Source organism: Protopterus annectens, chromosome 16.part0 (genome assembly GCF_019279795.1).
Source record: "Protopterus annectens isolate FY-2018-M chromosome 16.part0, PAN1.0, whole genome shotgun sequence".
NCBI classification, from domain to species: Eukaryota; Metazoa; Chordata; order Ceratodontiformes; family Protopteridae; genus Protopterus; species Protopterus annectens.
Window position 1 is genome coordinate 359,389,160 of NC_056750.1, and position 22,634 is coordinate 359,411,793.

A 22,634-nucleotide genomic window follows, 5' to 3' on the forward strand; every position below is an offset into this window, starting at 1 on the left:
AGGATGCATGGTTAGACTGACGTAGGTATTGATGCTTAATTGTGGGGCAAAGCTTTCTTAGCCTACTAGCCTACTCTTGTCATCTTGCCTTTTTTTTCTTACGGAACATCCTTCAATTATTGTTGGTTGTTCTAATCCAGTTACATTGAAACTACTTTTATTTTATTTATTTTGATTTTACATTTGTTTACTGGGAAAGTCCAACTTGGAAGAAAGGCAATTTTCAGCGGAGGCCTGGAGAGAAATGCTCCAGATGCATGCCTTTGAAGGTTTTACTGTACAATTTAGCACTTTCCAGGTTAAACAGTTTTTGCACTTTGTAGGTTCTATGCCATTTCTGTTCTACCTACTGTTGTGCTGCCATTTTATCAACATTTCTGAGTTTGTATAAAAAGCTGATTTCTGTGGCCTCCCTGTCATATTGTATTAAGTGCAACAAGTCTTTACTGCACAGATTAATTAAATGCATGGTACAGTATGCAGTTAAGTACTTGAAATCCAGTGATTAAAATAATTCCTTATACACTTAAAATTCCTTGCCTTCTTTGTTTTTCTTCTAAATCATTGGTTCTTTCTGTTGTTGTCTACCCATGTTAGCTGCTCTTCACAAGTTGTTACTGCGGGTAACTTGGTGTGTGGCATTGTGGTAATATTTTCATACATTTTTCTATTACAACATTGCTGTTCTGCTTTAACTAACCAAGGTAAAAAACTGCCCTACAATGCAGTGAGAACTTTAAAGTGTGGCACAATGTGTATCTTGGTGCAATACTGTGGGATAAGTTAGAAGGTGATGAAGTGGATATCCTAAAATGTGGCATACTGCATACACTGTGTAAACACCCACAGACTTTCAACAATAAACACTTAGCTCTTACACTATTTATCCATTCTATATATGATTGCTCCTATCCTCACATATCTGCAACAGCTCAAAACTCTAATCTTGAAAACATAATACTTATTCACTCATCTACCACTGTCACCATGGGACCACAGTCAGCACTAGCCACTTCTATGCCATCCTGTTAGCACTTGGGACTATGAAACAGTGTAGGAAAACTGCCCCATGTTTATGAATAACCCTTTGCTGTTAAACACCAAAACCACCTGTTAAAGATGTACATGTTTTTTCTAAGCTGGATACTGCCACCACCTCACATTGGACCAACACAAAATCCACTTATACTGAGTTTTTACAGAAATTATGTACACTTCCTAGACACTCTGTTTAGTACATTTCTGCACTTTCACCAGTATCCTCTCCATACACCCACAATAAGAGTCATCTTCGCTATAAATGTAGAGTGATAAAGTCTCCTAAGCATGCGGCCACTCACGTTAATGTTTTAGTTACTTGTGTCTCTTTTCTTAGACACACAGATGCTGTATATAAATACTCTTCCTTTCATTATAATCAAGAAATAAAACTAGTCGACATAGATTTTAAACATACCATTAGAAGGAATAAGACAAGTGTAATCATAATGCCTTTTTCAACTACATCAAGAAAACCTGAAAACAATGCCCATTACTGCACTAAACTGCTGCTGAATGGTACCAAGTTATCCTGATCCAAAGGCCATCGCAAATATCATAGCCAACAAATTCAACTGTAGTATCAGGTGTATTATTAAAATTGCGAGTTGAGATGCCTGCAGATGGAACGCTTGAAATTTGGCTTTTCGAATGTCTATCATACTGAACATCTCTGTATTGAAAGTTCATATCAGTGAATGCACTCTGCATTCACTGATATGAACTCGAAGTACTGTCAGAGATCATGGTACAGTGCGGCTGGAATAATTCATCCCTTTCCTCATTGTAGTATGATCTTGGAATTGGAATACATAAGTTGCAGGGGGTGTGGGGGGCGCAGGGGGCATTCTCCCCTGCAAGAACCTAAAGTTTAATGTTGTGCAATATGCCCATACTGCTGACAAGTACTGGTGTTCCTTTTGTGCTAGGTGCAGAGGAAACGATATGTAGATTCATGTTAAATCGACAACTGGGTGATGTTCAACATTTACATTTTTGTAAATGTCAAATTTTGAGAAAACATGTAGACATTTTAGTTCAAAATAGAACTGATTGTCAACATTATGATAGTAAACCTTAGTATCATCCTAACCATAAAATCTAGCAGCCATCCATGCTCCACAAAACATCCTTCTCCTTACGTCAATTCAGACCAAGTCCTATTGGACCTAAGCAAACCAAAAACACCCGTTTTATGGGTTCCAACAATACACCAGTGTCCATGTCAGTGCAAAACACAGCTTTGCTCAATCCCTCCTGAAGCTGTTCAACTTTAACCTCGCCACTGATTATGCAACATATGTCAGGAGAGCTGCACTGCCCAAGGGGGGTCCTGGCACAGACCCTAGGAACTACAGACTCATTAGTATAATTTATAAGGTTAGAAGATGCATCATAATCAAACTTATAAATGGTGACACAGGTGATCTGCCATCCCCTGACTCATTCAGCGAAGGACACAATTTCTTCTCAGGTTCATAGGTTGGTACTAGGCTATCGGCCCTAGGGCCTATACAAGCCTAGACATAATTCCCTGGCTATTTCTTCCCACAGTATTTACTTCCCTGGATCCCTTGTCTACCAGGGTGACTGACATGATCCCTGGGGTGAATTTGCTGTCTCCAATTCTAGTTTTAGTTTAGCCTTCCTTTGCTACCTTTGCATATGGCTATGTCATTATATCACAATACATTTAAGTATGAGACCTCTACGACCTGTACAACCCTGGGACAACTAAAAGTTCTAAATTGAGGCAGTTATCTGTGAAATATCTGTAAGTGAATGTAAACTGTTCATTTTACAAAGATGTTTGATATTCACTTCTTCTGCATCCTGGACTATTACTGTCCAGATATTGAAGCTTATGTGACCATGTAAGTCTAACGTGTGGATTGGAAGCAGATGCAGTGGACTTGGAAATGTTTCTCTGTTCTGTCAACCAACAGTCTACATCTTTTATTAAGAGTGAGGCACAGAAAACATCAGGAGGTCATGAGTTGAATCACAGTAAGGAAACAAAATAAATCCTAGTTTGTCTATAGTATACAAACTCTAGCATTGTTAAGGCAGAGGGAGCAGCAATGACTGTTGTGGTGTTATAGCAATGGTTACTCAATTACCTTTGCAAAGGAATGGAATACTACAGCAATGTAAGCTAATAAACTCAGAAAGCTTCCAGCTCATTGTATTGCTGAGTTCTATCTGCTGCAAATTTAGGGTGGTAGTGAATGGAGTGGTTATATTAGCACACTGGCTGAGCCATGCTGGTCTGCACATGCTCGTGTTACTTGAACTCTCCAGATCCCAAGTATGTCCAACAAGGTGACACATGGCGTATATAACATAATGATGGCTGGTGCAAGGATGCCAAAAACAAAAAGAAGAGTTTCATAATAAAAATCAGAGTCCACTTCTCAAGGCACAGTGAGAGCTGGTTTACCAGATCTGGCTAAAGGAAGTGTGTCCCATGTAAACATAGCACCATTTATACAACAGTCTACAGTAATTAAGCAGCAGGATTAGCCACACCTTGCCAGAAAGGCCAACTTAATAACTTCTTGCCATCACACTGCAGGTCACTTATCTTTTAATATGGAAATCTGAGAAAAAATCCACTGGTTAAATTAAGAACCTCAAAAAGTGGAAATGAAAATGGACTTTTGACATCTAAGTCAAGATCAGACAAATAAATCACAAAAATTAATTTGTTTTAACATAAAGACATTTAATTGTGTTAATTTATTTATTGACATTTGGTAACCAGGACAGTCTGACTGGCTCAGAAACCCATTATCAGTGGAGGCCCAGGGAGAAAAGCTCCAACAGTGTTTAAAATACAGTAGCAGTAAACATATATCATCAAAATAAAGCCATCATTAGATGCAAGAGTACAATAGGAGGTAGAGAATTTACATACTAATTTATGTTTTGGATATTTTTACAAAATGTATACAATAGGCATTATAATAAAACAGAACATTTTATGGTTTTAGAGAGGAGAGGTTAATAATCTGGAAATAAATACACATGAAAGCAATAAAGTGGGTAGAAATAGAAATAAAGTAAAGATGGGTTAAGTTATAAGAAGATTATGAAGTGAGTTATATTAAGAAAAAAAAATGAGATGGGGGTTTTTGCTGTTAGTAGGATGCTGGGGTCTAGTTCACGTTGTCGTAAGCTGACAATATCGAAAACGATATTGTCGGCACGACAATGTCGAAAGTTCAGAACATCGCGCAGGTAAATGAAAATCTCCATAAGGGGGAGATTTCCATTTACCTCAATGTAGTGCGGTCTTGTAGTTGGTATATTTAAGTGGGGGGTGCAGGGGGACTTGCCCCCCTGCCTACGCTAGTTAGTTTTTTATTTTATTGATTTAGTTTTTTTTACATTATTCAATATTTTACTACTTCGATCAATAAAGTTCGACCTTTATTGAATCAATGTAGTAAAATTTCAATAACATGATATAGACGCAGATGCTGAAATGTAAGATGAAGGATTTGAGGGAGGTGCAGTGCAAGAATTAATGTTGATAGGATGTTAGAAGGGAGGAGAGAAGATGAGAGAAGAGGGGAGCAGACATCGGAAGATGGGGATTAGATGTTGGTTGCTGGGTAAAAAAGCAGATCCAAGAATTGAAGAGGTATTTTTTTAGTGTGAGCTTGAACTTTTTATCTATATTAGTGATATTATTTGTTAGCTATGGCATAAGAATAGAGACACTGGAAAATGTTAAACTGATAAGAACTCAACAGTATGAAAAAAGAATAGCAGAAATAGGAGCAGAACCAAGATATGCTATAAACCTCACATAAGCTCTCTGTCTTAGCACAGATATGCAAAATGCCCTAATCAGTGTGAGACTTGTCTAACTGCACAGAAGGAATGATTACAGCTTATTTGTCAAGGCTAGCAAGTTCAAGATATTTCCAAATGGAGCCTTTAGTATAGCATTTGCTTGACTGAAATAGCAAAGTTTCTAATGTCTTCTATAATTGTTTATGTGGCCTTAAGCTACTTATCCATACTGTTGTAGAGTCAACTAAACAATCTTCTCTCCAAATAAAAACTGAAAGTGCAGGAAAATAACAAATAGCTTTTGCTGGTACAATACTAAATATAAACTGAGTGCCTGGAAAACGAGACGTTTTTACTGCTTATATGAGTGGTAGATATTGTAAGGAGAAACATACAAAGTAGTAACTTTTTACTTTCTAATGGGAAAAATGAAGAAAAATAATGGATAAAGGCTGCATGGTATGAAGCCATACACATATGTGCTGACCCACCACTGCAACCATTTCTTTCAATAATTACTTTTTTTTCCTTTCCACTTAATCACAATTGAGTTATTCAAGGTATTTTTCACCTTTGTAACTAACACTCTACCAAATGTTTACACTGACAAACCATTCCAGGCATCCATCGTTTAAACATTTTTTTTCTTAACTCTATCTCAGAGAGTGAAATCCAACATAGTAATGTTCTTCTCTCTTTCCTTATTAAACCTTCTACCCTACAATTAATGACTTTTGAATAATGAATTATGTTTAGTGTTTTGCGCATTTCTTTTGTCCAGGCTGCACAGATATAGAGCCTCCTATATATATTTGCTAGCTGGTGTTCGGTTCTCAGATATTTTTTGCTGTCTTTCTTTGCAGCCTTTTAAAAACCTATGCTCTCATTTCGATAATCCTTCTAAAAGGATAAGCTGTTTTGCTGTTTTATTATCAATAGCTCTGAAGTTTCAAGTATCAGAACACTGCAGAATATATACCAACTGAAAGTCTGAAAATGGCTTTATAATTACATTGAGGTTATTAAGATTTGTGTAATGTTATATATTAAACATCTTATTTACAAATAAAGCAAAAAACAAAAATGGTCAGTGATGTTTGTGGGACAAATTAAATTATACTGTTGACTTAAGGACAGCAAAACATTTTTACCTTGGCATGCATTGTGGCTGACAGGACTACTGGGATGCTTTCAGTATGGCAAGACATCGCCACTGTAACACAAGTGCAAGAGAGAAGGTTTTAAACGTTTGCACTATTATGCAACAAACTTTACACAGACCATGGTACTTTAATTATTGCTAAAGCGGACTGTTCTAAGGTGCTCTGTTTCCACAAAATGGCTGTAAGGGAAATAAAAGGAACACTTTGCCTCCCAAACTTAGCAAAGGCTACTTTTCATTAGGAACACTAGTGTAGTGGGTGGGGATATTTAGGGACTCGTGGAATGGGGGGGGGGGGCTTTTACTTTTCCTCTGTGCCTTAGCTTTCTGATTATCTAACATTCTGAGGTAAATATTCCATTATGTTATTCTTAAATTCTGTAGTGATCTAAACATCAGCCAGTGAGCAGGTGGAAAAGGCTTTTCAGGAAACAAAGCCCTACGTGATCAAGGGAGCATACTATGAAGTGGCATAAATGTTTGTCATATAATAAGCAACAGCATTATATATCTTGAGGGAGAGAAATTAATTTATCACAAATAGCCATGACAAAGACAGGCACTTGCAGAAAGAAGCAAGATCTTGGTAAACAGGAATTTTTGTCAGGTGGACAAAGAAGTGCAATAACTAACTATACAGACAAGCCAACAATGCAGACTGCAAGGGATGAAGAAGAAAAGCCTCCTGAATGGTTTCTGTTTTCCTTGTTTGTAATGCTAATCAGTAACCAATAAGACTGCCTGCCTTACAGTGACCTAGCTATTTATTTAAATTTTCTGTGGTTCCTATAGTGGCCCTTGTTATTCAGGAGACCCTTTACCAAAATGATAAGTACTCATTTTTAATTATTCAGTTTTTGGCTTATTAAGGAAAAAAAAAGTTGAATATACCTGCCAAACACATTTTCAAAACTGTGGCATTTGACAACACTTCTTTTTCTGCTTTTATTTCATGATGAAATATGAAGCTAATATAGTTCAAAGCCATGGGAACACAAAAGATAACACAACACACATGGAGACAAAATATGTAACATACGTCTTTTGTTTGGCGTATTATGTACTACAAAGTTTAACTGAATATCACAGCTAGACCACTTTGCCCTGTAGTTTTTATGAAAATGAAATATTTTTGTTTTATGAAAAAGTCTGTAATTTTTTTACACTGAACGCAAGAACTTTCACAATAACATACAACACAAATGTCTCTTCTTGGAGGTGATATTTATGGATGGAAGATGAGGGAGAGCAGGAAGATGCATATACCTGACCAGAAAGGACTGGAAGAGTTCTGGGAAGAAAAGTTGAGGCCCTGAGGACTGAGAAAAGAAAAGTTGTAGGAAGCACAGGAAGCTGCAAAAAGGTGTAGAACAAAAGAAAGAAAAAAAAAGTATGATACAATGCAATAAAATTTTAACATTTAAAAAGTAAATGGAAACTGTTAAATTAAGCATCAGCTTTTAAAAATGTATTATAATGCTGGAATTTTGCTAAATTGCATTACAGAGATTAAAGGCAGCTAGCAAGGGTTAGCAATGTAAGGGACTACAAATGTAATCAAAAGTTGCAGCAGTCATAGAGGGCCATACTCATGGAAAAAACTTTTGTATCATTTGATATCTTTCTATGACAAACAACTGTTATGTACTACAACTAGTGACTGTTATGTACAAACTAGAATCTAACACTACCCGATAAATTCTACTGGGTGCAGTTTTATTAGTTCAAATTTGTAAAAAGGTTTATCAGATTACAGAGTATGATCTGCAGATTATGACAGTCATAGCATCAATCAAAGGACTGTAATCTGCAGCAAGGCCCTATATGTCAAAATAATTTGTCACCAACTCTACACTGGATAAAAATGCAGCCATGTTCTTCTTAATAGAAGAAACATTTATTCAGCGAAAAAAGTCCTAATATGGGGCATGACTTGAGCACTGTGATTGCATTAACACTAGCTGACCACCTTTAAAACTGTATAAATGAACAATGAATATTAAAAAGCACTACATTCAGACAGATGCAGAAATTTACTTGTTGCAAAATAATTGTTGCTTTGAGATACACATATATATTTTTTGATCTGGTGCACACATTACATTTCACAGCATGCACATTTCAGATTGTAATATATCACTTTTTGATATGATTAGATGAAGGAAAGTTAGTAGCAGTGACAAAAAAAAAAGAATTCTGCAATTTTGGATACAATCCGATCTCAACCCTAGTAGCCTCTTCCTGTTTAGTTTCAGAAAATTAAACAAAATAATTACAAACAAATCTCTGTCAGAATACTGCACAAACTTGTATCAAAGCATTCTGTTAAGTTTATTCTCCGACAAGTATATCTTCTAGACTTCTTGAACTGGGAAAATGGAGACAGTCATAACCTGCTAAACAGCAGTTTTATATATCAGTAAAAACATCTAAAATATACACAGGACAATATAAAAAACACTGTAGAGCAAGAAATAACAGTGCAGTTTGTGTGGGTATTTAACCATATCAGGTAGAGTCACCTACATGGGACAACTGCGAACCAGTCTGGAGCAGACAAGAGCAAATAACCACAGAAACTACACAATGCTTACTGTGTTTAAGCAAGTCAGTCATTTTATTTGGGAACTATCATTAACTTGCATTAGGCAATAAATAAAATATATATCAATTACATTTTAAAATGTTATATATTTACATAAAATATTTATGGTTTAGAGTTGGTATAATGATTAAGGTGCTTACCTGATAAACACAAGGTGCAGGGTTTGATTTTCAAATACGATAACTTGCTAGGCTTAAAATGGCCTGCAAGAGCAGTTAGCCTAGTACTAACAACTCCAGCAAGCCTATATTCAATCAAAACAGTGATCAGTTTTGAGTATTTGCATTGTTTAAAAGTCTTAAGCGAGAGTACTAGAAATTACAAAACTAAACTGATGGTTTTATCCAAGACTCTTATGCTTGATCCTTTTACTGTAGACTAATAGATATTAAAAGGCACAGTAATGAAACCAACATATATGTAGCAACCCGTTAAGCAGACATGGTTAAGTAGTCCTGTATGTTATGACAAAATGGAAATGCTTTTATTGATACTTAATACGGATATACATTTTATTACCAGAGGATTTCACAACCATTTTGAAATGGCTTGAACTCAGTTAGCATCCAGGAAATAAGTAAGTACATGAATAATGTGGTCCCAAAATTACTGGCATATGTCCAATACTAATTCAGACATCACTGTCAGTGACCAGATTTCTTCTACCAGCAGACGCTCAGCAATTTAAACTTAATATTTAAAAAAGCATTCTAGATAAGCTATAACTTGACTCAGACATCTTCACATCTCTAGTTCTGAGAAGGTAAACAAGGTGGTAAAACGTCTAGACGAAAATTATAATTCAGCAGACATGTGTGACTACACTTATCTGTAATCATGCTGGCAGTTTTCCAACATACATATTTTTCACATTTTTGCAGGTATGTAATTCTTTCTTATCAATGTTACAGTTCATTAAAATACCATTAATTAAAAATTAACAGAACTCAGCAAAGAAACAGACTGGAAAAGAAATAAAATAAATATGTTGAACAGCTCAGTGTTAGTTTGCTCTGAGATGCACACTGTATGCTTAATTCAATGCTTAGGACTTTGGATTGCTGAACTAAGTTGGAAGGCAGCTATCTTTTGACTCACTGCCACCAAGAACGTGACACAGCAGTGGCATCAGGCTAGAGGCATGTACACAAAACAAGTCTGGCATGTGGCCACATATTGATTTTTTTGAAAGTTATTGAATAATTACAACTGTTTACTGTAGCTTAACCAAACTACCATCAGAATGTTCTTTGCATACTCCTGTGTGATATACTGACACTTTCAGTGTGTAAGGCTAAGTCGCAGGGCAGCCTGACTTGCAGCTAATGTATGAACTGGGTCACTGCAGCAAACTGAACCCAACAGCTTTTGTGATGAGCTGCAGATGACTTAGTCTCTACACCAAATGACTTCTCTGAATTGTGATTGGCTATTTCTGAGTATCCATATCCAGTAGTACCCATCATGGTATAGAGCAAGTTTTTCTAAATTCAACTGCAGGTCATTTGTTCATTAAGGATCTTAGCAGCCCCTTGCCAATTATTTTATGGAAACTTGGAGAAAAGAATAAGCACCTGACTTGGCGGTCAGATAAAAATGGATTTCTCTTTTCTCTTTTAAGACTACAAAATTCCCCAGTTAGAGATGCACATATATCTGCATTTAAAATCATCTAGCATTTACAAAAAAAAAAAAATCCCCAAGACAAACATATCTTGCTATTAATACTATTAAAAGCACAATGTCTTTTTATGTCACACCTTTTATATTCACACAGAATCACTTAACTTCTATAAGACTTGTGTCTAAAAGATAGTGTCATCACTTAGCCAGATGATGTAAAATTTTAAGACAAGACAGAAAAAAGGCATCAGATCTTACCCTCCTACTATCCAAAAAAAAATAAATAAATACATAAATAAATAAATCCCCCTATTATTTAGGAACATGAAAGAACATGGCAAACCAGAGCTACATCTAAAACAGCTGAATACGAAGCCTATATTTTTTCTAAACCACATGCCTTGCTTCAACATTTGAACCAGCAAGCTAACAGATTGAAAATCTAAAATGCACCTACATTTTAGGGATATTTATTTATTTAATTCATTGTGTTTTTCTTGTACTGAAACACAATCACATCCTTTAGTGTACAAGACTGATTTAAAACTCCCTAGCAACTCTGGCAAATATAACACAGTGTGCCTTTGCATCCATCAGTTCTTACAGCTGCATTAGTTCACTGGTAAGAACAAGGTTAGCTGCCCTATTGGGCCATTCTAAGCCTAGCCAATTTTCCTTTTTGTGCACAAATTAACCTACCCATTTGGTTAGAGAATGACCTTACCCATTCCACAGTCTGTAATTGCATATTATCCCTAATGAGAATAACCGGGCTCACACCATAGATAATATGCATGGGATAAAGCACTTAGGAGCTGCCTCTGTCCATTAGCAGCATTGGGGAAAATTTTCTCTTTCTCATCCATCAGTCCAAGTTACACTTGAATATGGACAGGGATGAACTTTGTTTTATGTGGATATAGGGAGTCTAATCCATAGTAAAGGCATCACCTGGGGTATATGCTTGTCTCTCAAAACTGTTCTGTTGATATTACAGAAGTTGTTTAGATCCCTAGACTAAGTATCTGTGATGCCATTTGACTTACTAATGTGCTGTAAATCCATCAGTATTTGGTCTTCATTGACAGGTTAGTGTGACTGTGACTGTTCAGCTTTAAAGATGCACTTGTTATGTATGAATCCACAGTTCTAATAAACCAAAATACAAACATTTCAATATTCACATTGTTCTGCTGCTTTTACAGTAGCAGTTAAACTGGTTATATTAAAATTATCTATCAGCAGGTACAGTTAATAGATATATAGCATTTTCTATCTTTACGTGAGTGAAAATGTCTAAGTATTCGCTGCATGTTTCTTTAAGATTTTCATGACTTTCTTCCTTCTATAACAGTTTTTTAACACCTTTATTAAATTATCACTTAAGATATAGGCAAACATGCAGTAATATAAAAGAAATCAAATTGTATTAATGTGTTCCCACTTACATACACTTTGCATCATATATGTCCTTTTACAACTATCATCAATCCAGTATTACATAAATTTCTCAAATCCTGCCTTTCCTTAAACCTCACTCCTCACAAACATCCTGAACATGATTCTGGATATATTGTTCCCACAATATCCATTTACTTCTATGTAATTCTCTCCTTCCTTTTTCTACCTTCTAAAGTTCTTTTACTACTGTTACAATATTCACTAGTTCAAATATAGTTGGTTTAGACTTTGATTTCCATTTTCTAGTAATTGTATTTTTTTGGTAGCCACCAGAATTAAACTTAAAAAGGCTTTATTATGTCCAGGTAATTGAGCAAGTGTCCCAACTCAACAAAAGAAGTTATGTACTCACCATAAAGCTCCATCTGTATTGTAGATATTTTCATCACTACTCTCAGATGGGTCTGGATCCAATCTGTCGGATCTGAATTGGCCATTAGCAAGTTCGTGGCAACCAAAAAAAAAAAGCTCTTGGATAATTCCCCTTACCCAGAATGAATCTCTCTCCATTACCTGAGATCTCTCTTGTTATAATTATATCTATAGAGAAGGCAGAAAACCCAGTACTTAAGACACAAGAAGATATTAAAGGAGAACATTTCTAGAGTATAGGGAATATCAATCTTAACCATTTTTAAATTCTCCCATTCAACCAAGAAAAAACATGGAAGGAGGATGGAAGGAGAGGATGTGAGGAGAGATGAAAAAATAGATAATACAGATGGAACGTTATGGTGAGTACATAACGACTATCTGATATTGTCAATTTTTCATCTCATCCACACAGATGGGACTGATTTCCCCAGCTACTGCTACCCCAGGTGGACTCAGGATAATATTCCTCAGAACCATCGCAGCAAAGTAGGCCCTTCCCCTAGAGACCAAATCTAATTTGTAATGAGTGATAAAGGTATGATGGCAGGCCCAAATGCCTGCTGTGCAAATATCATCCAAGGAAGTGTTTTTCTGAAAAACCACAGATGGGGCCATAGCCCTGGTAGAATGTTTTTGAATGGATTTGGTAGGTTTCATGCCATTTGAAGAGTAAATAAAGGAAATACAACTAGAGAGCCATCTAGATAATGTAACTTTGGAAACTGGAAGGCCTTTCCAAGGGCCTGCAAATGCAATAAACAATTGGTTTGTTTTCCACAATTCTTTAGTTCTATGCAAATAGAAATGTAGTTGTCTATAAACATCCAACAAATGTAAAATTATTAGCAAATTTAGGGAAGAAAACAGGCAAATGTATAGTCTGGTTATATTTTCTTGAGAAACAACTTTGGGCAAGGAGGGGATGGTACACAAAGAGACTCTGTCTATATGATAAACCAAATACGGAGTTTGGGAAGATGGAGCCTGAATTTCTGATATTCATCTCATGGATGTGATAGCCACCAAAGAGACAGTTTTCCATGAAAGGAACTTAATAGATTCATAGGTTAATACTAAGCTAACTGCCCTTGCGAGCCATTTTCAGCCTAGCCAATTATCCCTTGTGAGACTCATTCCCTGCACCTAGTGTTTGTAAGGCAAACACCTTAACCATTAGGTCACCCTCTCAATCCCCTATCACAAGATTTTGCAGGTTCGAAGGGCAGTTGAACCATATTAAGATCCTAAGGAGGAGAAGGCTTCTTTGTGCCAGGCTCTCCAGTGCAGGGATAGTTGACCCCCAATTGTCTCTAAAGGTGGATAATCAGGCCTCCTTTCAGGAGTACTGGGAAGCCTTCCTGAAGAAAGATTCCTGGGAAGCTTGGTTTTGCAGACCTCCTCTGCCTCGGGGGAGATGTCTTTGATTATTGTTTCCCCCTCTGCCTCTGGGGGAAAACTCACTACATGCGTCTTGGCAGGACTCGCAAGATTTTTTGAAAAACATTTTCCACTGCCTCTCTGCCCCTTGGGATAAGGTCTCTGAGGAGCTGAAAAATGAATACCCATAACAGATAGGGTCTTACCTTCTTTCTCTCAACTGGATAGCTTATCCTTGACTTTGGGATGAAAAATAAACATTCCGTCAAAAGGGGCATTGATGGACAACTTAAATGGTTCCACAAAATTGCAAATGCGCATCCAGATATACCTCCTCATGGGGATGCCGGAATTCACCACTCTGCTCGTTCCTTCGGCTGCATGTGCTATGAGCCTCATGGATGAGTTGGCTACCGAGTGCAGGGTGGACTAACTGGAAAGCTACTTTCTCTTTACTTCCCTTAGTTACTGCTCCTTCAAGGGTACCTGAGAGCTCCTTGATCAGATCCCTTTGCTGTATGGTAAAATAAGAACGGTAATTCAGTGACCATAAGGCAAAGGCCGCTGACAAGAAAACACACTTCCCACATCTATCCATCATCTTGGAATCCTTATTATGAGGATGGATTCCTGAACTCTTCTCTGAGAGTTCCTTGTTGGCCACTGCCAACATAACCATGGCATCTACTGCAACCCCTTTTGCCCAGAAACCCTTATCTGAGGGAGCAGTGATAACTTTATTTGGTCTCTGGGGAACATGCTCGATGTAATGTGGGGTCTCCCATGCCCACTGTGAGATCAAACCTATAAGCTCATTGGTGGGCAGTGTCACCCAGGAGGTAGATGGGCGAGATCCAAAGGGAGCCAGGTACACAGACTCCTCAGCTGAAGGACTGCTGGACTGCCAATCACCCCCCTGCTTCAGAATCTCCTCAAAGGAAACATCCTCAGGGGTGACCGTGGGGATCCTTCACCTTCATCAAGGTCAGTGTCTTTGGTGGCCAACTCCTCCACGAGTCCAAATACTTCCGCTTGCATAATCTCTTCCTAGGGACCTCTTCAGTGGGATAATCCAAAGAGGTATCGGAAGAGTCGAGGGTATCCAGATGGGTGTCCTGGCACCTGTGGTCCCGTAGTCCCGTAGCCCCTGTGGTACCTGGTGTTGAGAAGAGGCAGTCAGGGTATCTCATTAGTAAAAAGGATCCAAGGGACAGATGACTTCTTTGTTACCATAGCAGCTACAGCTTCTCTCCAAGGTCCCAATGGCTGACTGCTCCTGAATGGAAGATGACTCTGGCTCTAACAAACCATGTTTTTGGGACAGAGTCCCCTCCAGTCCAGAAGACAGCTCACCCTAGGTTGAATCTGGAGCTGAGCTTACCTTTGTAGAAGCCCTGAAGTGCATTGACTGCTCTGAAGACCTGGTAATCGAGTGCACATGAGGTTCAAGAAGTTCACTTTGGCTCTGAGAAAGCCAATGAGCTCCAAGCAAATGTCTGATCCAAAGAAAAAGATCTCTTCAGATCAGATGTTGATGGCACTGGGAATATTAGATCCGATCTCCGAAACTTGCTCTGAAGTCAGAGAAGGTGGAAAAGGGGAGTGGATGGCTGTTTCTCGTCTTCTTCAGTTAGGCTCCTGGATGAACAGGGATGAAGTGGAAGGGTTCTAGGTCTCAATAGAAAAGGAGACGGTACTCTTGAAGGGACTGGGTCATAGGATGGGAAGTACCGAGTCCTTGGCAACTGTAGAACTGGCTTAAAGGAGCTGGGGGTCGTATCCAACCTATTCTTACTAGATAGGATCGGAGCCAAAGAAGTCAGATCTAATGGAGAGGAGGTGGGAGCCAAGGTCTCTGATCAGATCTCAGAGCCCCCAAAACTGGAAAATTTTAAGGTCTTGGACTTCGGTTCAGAGACATCAGCCAGCGCCGAAGAAGGTCTCTTCTTAACTTTGTCCAAGGACTTGGAGGACAAAGAAGTAGCTGGTCTCGAATGAGCTGATTTAGGTTTAGAAGCTGACCCTGATTTTTCTTTAGCTCCAGAAATACCCTTTCTAAAATCTGAAAGCAACATATCCCTTAAAATGAGTGTGTGGTTGCACTCAACTAATGCTCGATGATTAAGAGAGAGACATATAGAGCAATGCTCTTGCTAGTGAAAGGGTCCAGGACAGTATACACAAAGAGTGTGAGTTGCTGATAGGGATTTTATGCCCGAACTTAGAACATTTTTTAAAGCCAGCCGTCTTTTCTTGTTTCTCCCCCATACTGAAAAGAGAAATCGCAAGAGAGACGTCTTTCTCACACACACACACACACACACACACACACACACACACACACACACACACACACACACACATACACACATACACACACACATACACACACACAGAGCACAAAAAGATGAAAGGTAAGCATTTATTTTTTTTTTTTAAAGAGAGGAAAGACAACTACTAACAACAGTAGAAGAGTTACCTCAATGGTAAAAAGGGAAAGGAAAGGGGAGTAAACTATAAGAAAACCAGTTACTGCCAGAAAGAAGGGGAGAAGAAAGTAACCAAAATAAAAATGTGGTTAATGTAAGAGGGGGGCACTGAACTATGAGTCGGAGTGAGAGAGAAGAGGAAAAACAAAGAGTAAAGAATTTAGGGAAAAGATTTTGTAAACATGTAGAAAACATAACCTGAAACCAAGAGCTTGTCGGATTGACCACGTCCTCGCAAAGTGCCAAATGAAATGTGAGGTAATGGGGAGAGATGCATTGTGGGTAAGGGGAGGTATCCGAGAGCTTTTTGGTTGACACAAGCTTGCTAATGGCCAAGTCAGATCTGATGGATGAGATCTGGACCAATCTGTGAGGATGAGATGAAAAAGTGACAATATCTGATCAATAATTTCCTTAGTTGCACCCTCTTGCTCACCCAAAATTTCTGACAGAGTACTCTTTTTTTAACCATTCTGGATTTTGCTTAATTTGTCATTTTGTAATACTATATAACATTCTGCTTATTCATTCATCTGCAAACCCTTTTTCCCATTTTTGCCCATCGTGACATGGTGTCACATTAACAGTGACAATCACCTTCAGCCATTGTTCACATCATTGGGTTGCTTGCCCTGCTGCAGTTGTTCTTCCACACCACACACATGCATATCCTCATCTACGGCCAATTTAGTGTGTCCGATTCACCTTCTTCATGTTTTTGGAATATAGGAAGAAACTGAAGCACCTATGAAAAACCAACACAAACACAGGGACGACAAGCAGACTCTGCATAGAAGGCACTCTAGTCCAGAATCATACCAGAGAACCACTTACTCTGAGGCAACAATGCAACGCACTGAACCATATAGTTCAAGGCAAATATCTTTGTAAAATAACACAACAGATACTGACAGAAAAATAACTTTACACAATAAAATGCAGTACACACTGTAAAATACTGTATTCAAAACTCATTATCAGGGCTAAGATTGCTAGTAGGATCTCACTAATATTTTTTTTAACATTTCACTGGGATAGTATTTACTTCAGTAAAACAGACAAATGGGTAATATGCCAAAGTATCCCATAGTCTTAAAACAAACATCAGTATTAATTTAGTGAATGAAATCTTAAACAGCAAAGTCAATTACCAGCCATACTGTGTTTATGTCTACAGACATTACTATTCTATGCTACTTAGACGGGAGGCAAAACTGGATCCTCAGGACTTATAAATGGTCACCATATTTTTTCCTTCATTTTTGCAGACACACAACATATTCTTCCATTATTTCTTCTCTTCTGGCTTTTGCATTCATCCACCTTAATCAGTAGCCAGTTACTTTGTTTTAACACATCTTCCCTCCATATCATTTAAACTTCTTTCTATACTGTCTACATTAGCATTTTGTTGGATCATAGTTTTTAGAAGTTCAATCTGTTTGTTGCCATTCTCTTGCATATATTATACCTTTTTTTCCATGTTGTCTATTTTTAAAGCTAATTCCTGTATGGATGACAGCATCTTCTGGAAATCCTTCTTTGTAGAGAAGATCCCTTGCCCAGTAGTTTTGGAACTCAACATCATTCATCCTGGCTGCTGACATATGTTCTGATGGAATTTTAAAGCTGACTAATAAAATTTGATTATTAGACAAATAGATGTTTCTTCACTTCTAGCCCTGACTGGATCAAACTTGCTAGTCAATTCCTGTCAAGAATGTTCCAATAGTAACAGCAACTAAAATTTGTTGTACTCAAGCCACCATCTTGACGAAAGCCCCATAAACAACACTTTGTGATGATAAAATCATAACTGAGTGGAGCTGTTCTTTAAGGCTACATATTTATAAATATAAGTTAAGAATATAAGGATCACTGCAAATATATAACCCTAGATCAATAATTAACTGACTGATTTTAACACTTGGCTTTGTTTCTGGTGTCAATCCAAGGGGATACAATATTTGATGGCATGGGAAGACATGGTTGACAGACCACTCTGTTTTGCCAGGGATGGTCTACACTTATCCCCTCTAGTCTTTTGGATATTGGCAAAGAACACTTCCACCCCCATAGTGCCTTTTTAGGCAATGCCAAACTGATAAACCTGCCAACTTAACTCATTACAGCAGAGTGCTTCTCCAGGAGTTTCTGCAGCTAACTTCTACTGCAGCTCTAGGCGTCAAATAGTGCGTGTTCATATTTGCATTAATAATTCCAAAGCCATGCTACATACACGGTATCAGAATATTCTATATTTAAGCATACATGATGGCAAACACAATTGTACTCTTATTTGACCTCGGTCAATGAGTATTTGTTAGAACTATATGGTGATGACTTCACTTTTTTCAAGCCTCAAGCCACACTCACTGGGAGTTAAAGGTACATGCTCAAAAGAGCTGTACTGGAGGGAATGAGCTAACTGAACCTATAAAGGAATATTTAAAGATGTTACTACTTCATGCTAGAAGTCTTAACAAGAAACTTCACTCCTTACAAGGCTTCCTCTCCCTGGAGAATAAAGACATCTGTGTAGTAATGGAGACATGGTTTAAAGTTGCTAAGAGTACCCCAGCAGTGCAAGGTTATAATTCCCTTCACACCTTTAGACCAGCTACTGTACAGGAGGGAACTAAAGGTGGAGGGGTCTCAGTCTATATTAAAACCAATCTCACATCCATACTAGTTAAAGTATAAGACCCACTGGAGCTCATACATGTGCAGCTCATCATAAACAGGGTCTCATACCATATCCTTAGAACAAATAGATCTCCTCCATGTCCCAGGAAATCCATACTACATATTTCAATGTACTAGAGTTCCAGCATGATATTCATGGGGGATCTCAACTACCCCCTCTATAGAATGGGAATCCAACACTACTTCTAATGCTCAAGTTGAGCGATTCCTAAACTTTCTTAATACCAATATCCTGGAACAGTTAGTCCATTCTCCTACAGAGGTAAAAACATCCTTGACCTTGTACATATAAATATTGGAGGCCAATATTCCCCACCCAATGCAATATCTTTGTTCTTCAGAGCTCACCATAAGGCAGTATTACTTGAAATAAAAATTAAATCTGAGGTTCCAGCAAAACCAAAAATTTTTGTGAACTATTCCAAGGCTAACTTTTCTCTACTAGGTAACACCTTGGCTAAATTTCAAGCATCCCCAAACCCAGTAAACACCATAGCATACACTGAGCTATTTACAATATCTCAGTATAGCCATATTGATAGATGTATGGAGTGAGCTATGCCCATTCGCATTAAAAATCAAAGTGAAAAGACAAGCCAACCCAGTGGAATCAAAATATCAATCAGTTATACAACAAAAGAAAAAAATATCTTGGCCAAATGTAGGATGAAAAAAGCTATACATATTAAAAGCCTCCTGACCAATCTTAAAAGGCAGCGAAGAGGGTTAATTAATACTACAAAAATTAAATTTGAAGACAAAATAGCTTCTCAGACAAACAGCATTCACAAAGCTTTCTACATCTATGTCTGTAACCTCAGAGGAAATAAACAACAATGCACAGATTGAATTGTAATTGGCATCATCACATTGAACCAGAGGGCATTGTCAACCTTTTGGCAGAGAGGTTCAGCTCAAATTTCTTCTCCCAACCCCCCCCCCCCCCGATAGTCCAAAGGAAATATAACACAATCCTGCAACCATTACTAGGGAACAAGTCATTGATGCACTTTCCAAGGCCAGAAACACTGCATCAAATAGCCCCTTTAACATCCCAGGATATTTAATAAATAGCATGAAACATGACCTCTCTAGTCCACTTGAATCACTTTTCAAATGGAGCCTTCAGTCAGGTTTTGTGACCAAGGAATGGAAGATGCTTATGGTCATTCCTCTGCACAAAGGAGGTCTGCCCACTGATCCAGCTAACTACAGGCCCATAAGTCTTATCAGCCACATATGTACGACCATGGAAAGAATCAACATGATAAATGATATCATAGGTGACCTGCAAATGCTGGACCCATCACAATTCAGCTTTGTTAAAAGAAGGCCATGCCCATTAAATCTGGTGGACCTTCTTGAGAATGTCATCAAAGCACTGCATGAAGGTAAGACTGTACACAGAGCTTACCTCAACCTGGCCAAGGCTTTGGTTACAATACCCCACACAGACATTATAGACAAGGTCACTAATTTAGGTATAAACCCTTTCATCACTGGCTGGACAGCTAAATGGCTCACTGGCAGGACATAGGAGGTCAAAATAGGTGAGAACACCTTCACCAAGAGGCCAGTCACTAGTGGAGTCCCCCAGGGCGCGGTACTGGGTCCACTCATTTTTGGGATCATTTTCTTTGAAATGGAAGCAAATGTTGAAGGTTTACAGATGACTAAGTTTGCAGATGATTGCAAGCTGATGGTCATCATTGACTCCCTTGCAGACACCAGCATTCTTCAAGAAGGTCGATCTCCAACTAACAAATGTTAAAAGTGAAGAATAAAGGTGTGATACGTTAAAGCAGTACATTTATTTGGTTTCATCTGCTACTGTCCTTCGTGGTATTTTGTTAACAAACAAATGTTGCCAAAGCCATGGTCTTAAACTCAATGTTAAGAAATGCATAATTGCACCCTTTGGGAAGTCAACCATCCAGGCTTATTTCTATGTTGATAATACACCGATGAGAGCTGACCCAGTGGTCATGGATCTGGGTAGACAGTAGCCTTACCTTCTACTGCTATGTGGCCACACTGGTGATGAAATCTTTTTATGCTGCACAACTTATAAATAAGGGCATGGCATCTAGGTCCAAAGAGTGCAGAAGATCGTAGGTGGGTGGGAGGTTGATATAATAGCTAAGGTATTTAACTTACATACACAAGCTGCAGGGTTTGATTCTCACATGGGGTAACTGGCTAGGCTTAAATCTGCACACAAGACCAGTTAGCCTAGTACCAATCTATGAACCTATGAATCTATTATCCCACTTAACTCCACCAAGGATGGTCCCAAGCCCAGCTACAAAAGGATGAGAGTGGTCACCCCATCCCGGTGACTAGAACTGGGAAACAGGCAAAACACGCATGGAAATTTGAACAAACTTATTTGCTCATGCTACATCATCCAGGGTAGCCAATGTGCCAGCTTTGGGGACCCAGGGTGCTGGTGAGAAATGGACTAGTGGCTGAAGGAAATTCATTACACTGAAGTTGAAAACCTGTATCACCACATGGAACATCTGAACCAGCCATCACATCAGCCAAAAGGAAATCATTGCCAAGGAACTCATAAAATGCTAAATCTTGATCTCTGCAATGATGGAGTTACAACTCACTGGATCTGGAACAGCTACAGCTAATGAAATGATGACACTGTGCTACTCTGGGAGTGAGAAGCAAGAGGTTGATGTCAAGTTTATGGTGGATAGCCAGGATGCAAGAATCGCTTTCCAATCAATATCGGACCACCTGGAAGTGCTCACTAATGATGGTACCATCAAGACCCACATTCTGTCCATCTAAGCACCAACCGAGATGGTCCAGACCCAGCCAAGGATAACTTCTACAACCAGGACCTATACATGCTGGATTCAATCCCACGGACTGAGAAGATCATCTTGGCAGGAGACTTCAATGCCCACATCAGACTGGACAGATCCGGTTGGGAAGGAATGATGGGTAGACTTATGCATGGGAACATAAATGATAATGGCCTGCTTCTTCTGTCCTTTGCTGCATCAATATCATTGTAGGAAATAGCTATTTCCAGCATCCCTGCAAAAACCTGCTCACAAGGGAAAAAATATCTGGCGAGGACTCGGCCATATTAGACCACATCCAGGTCAACTCTCACTTCCGATCATCACTCAAGGATATCCATGTTATGCGAGGACCTGACTGTGGCTCTGATCATTACCTCATCCATATCATGGTGCAGCTTCGCTTACAGTGTGCAAAGTGCACGTCACCACCAACAGCCAGGTTGGACTGTAAGAAATTGATGGCCTCAGTCTGCAAACAGGAATTCCAGATTGCACTGTCAAACCGGTCCAAATGGAGGAAGTGGATGAGGTAGAAAAGCAGATATCAAACTCCATCATGGAATGTGCCAAATTGCCTTGCCCACCCATCTGCCACCGAATGAGTGCCTGAATCTCATAGTCCAAGGGAAGCAGGCGGGGCTGGTCAACTGCGAACTATACTGGCAGCTCACATGAGAAGTTTTCCTGAGGCTGAAAGCAGAAAGGAAAGTGTATTGGAGCCAGGTGGCAGCCAACTTCAAGGAGGTGGCATCCAGGCATGAGTACCTTTACAACACCCTCAAACAGCTGAGCAAGAAGAACAAACCCACTAGCAAAAAAAAAAAAAAAAAAAAAAAAGTGGTTAGGACATTCGTGCGCTCACCTTGAGAATGCCAGAAACATTGGAGAAAATTCTTTCAAGAGATTTACAACCATGACCCACCTCATGGAGAAGTGATCAATCAGCCACCCATCAAGCTCCCTGAGGCCCCTATGACTGATTCAAAGCCAACAGTCAAAGAGGTGAAATTAGCTATCAGAACACCGAGAAATGTCAAGGCACCAGGAGTAGATCAGGTCACTTACAAGCAATAAAGGCTGGAGGTGAAATCCTGCTCCACTGACTCTCCATACACTGATCGAGCTGCTATGAATTACAAAACAGATAGCATCCACATGGAAGAAGGCCATCA

The 22,634-nt window shown here is 38.7% G+C and overlaps 1 protein-coding gene across 1 annotated transcript in view; it reads right to left on the reverse strand.

Annotated features, from left to right (window-relative positions):
* Nucleotides 1-22,634, reverse strand: part of VAV2 (vav guanine nucleotide exchange factor 2) — a 3,316,635-nt gene that overhangs the window by 113,547 nt on the left and 3,180,454 nt on the right. The window contains exon 27 of the mRNA XM_044058536.1: nt 7,268-7,354. Within this exon, the coding sequence (XP_043914471.1) occupies nt 7,268-7,354 (87 nt within the window). The remainder of the gene's footprint in view (nt 1-7,267; nt 7,355-22,634) is intronic.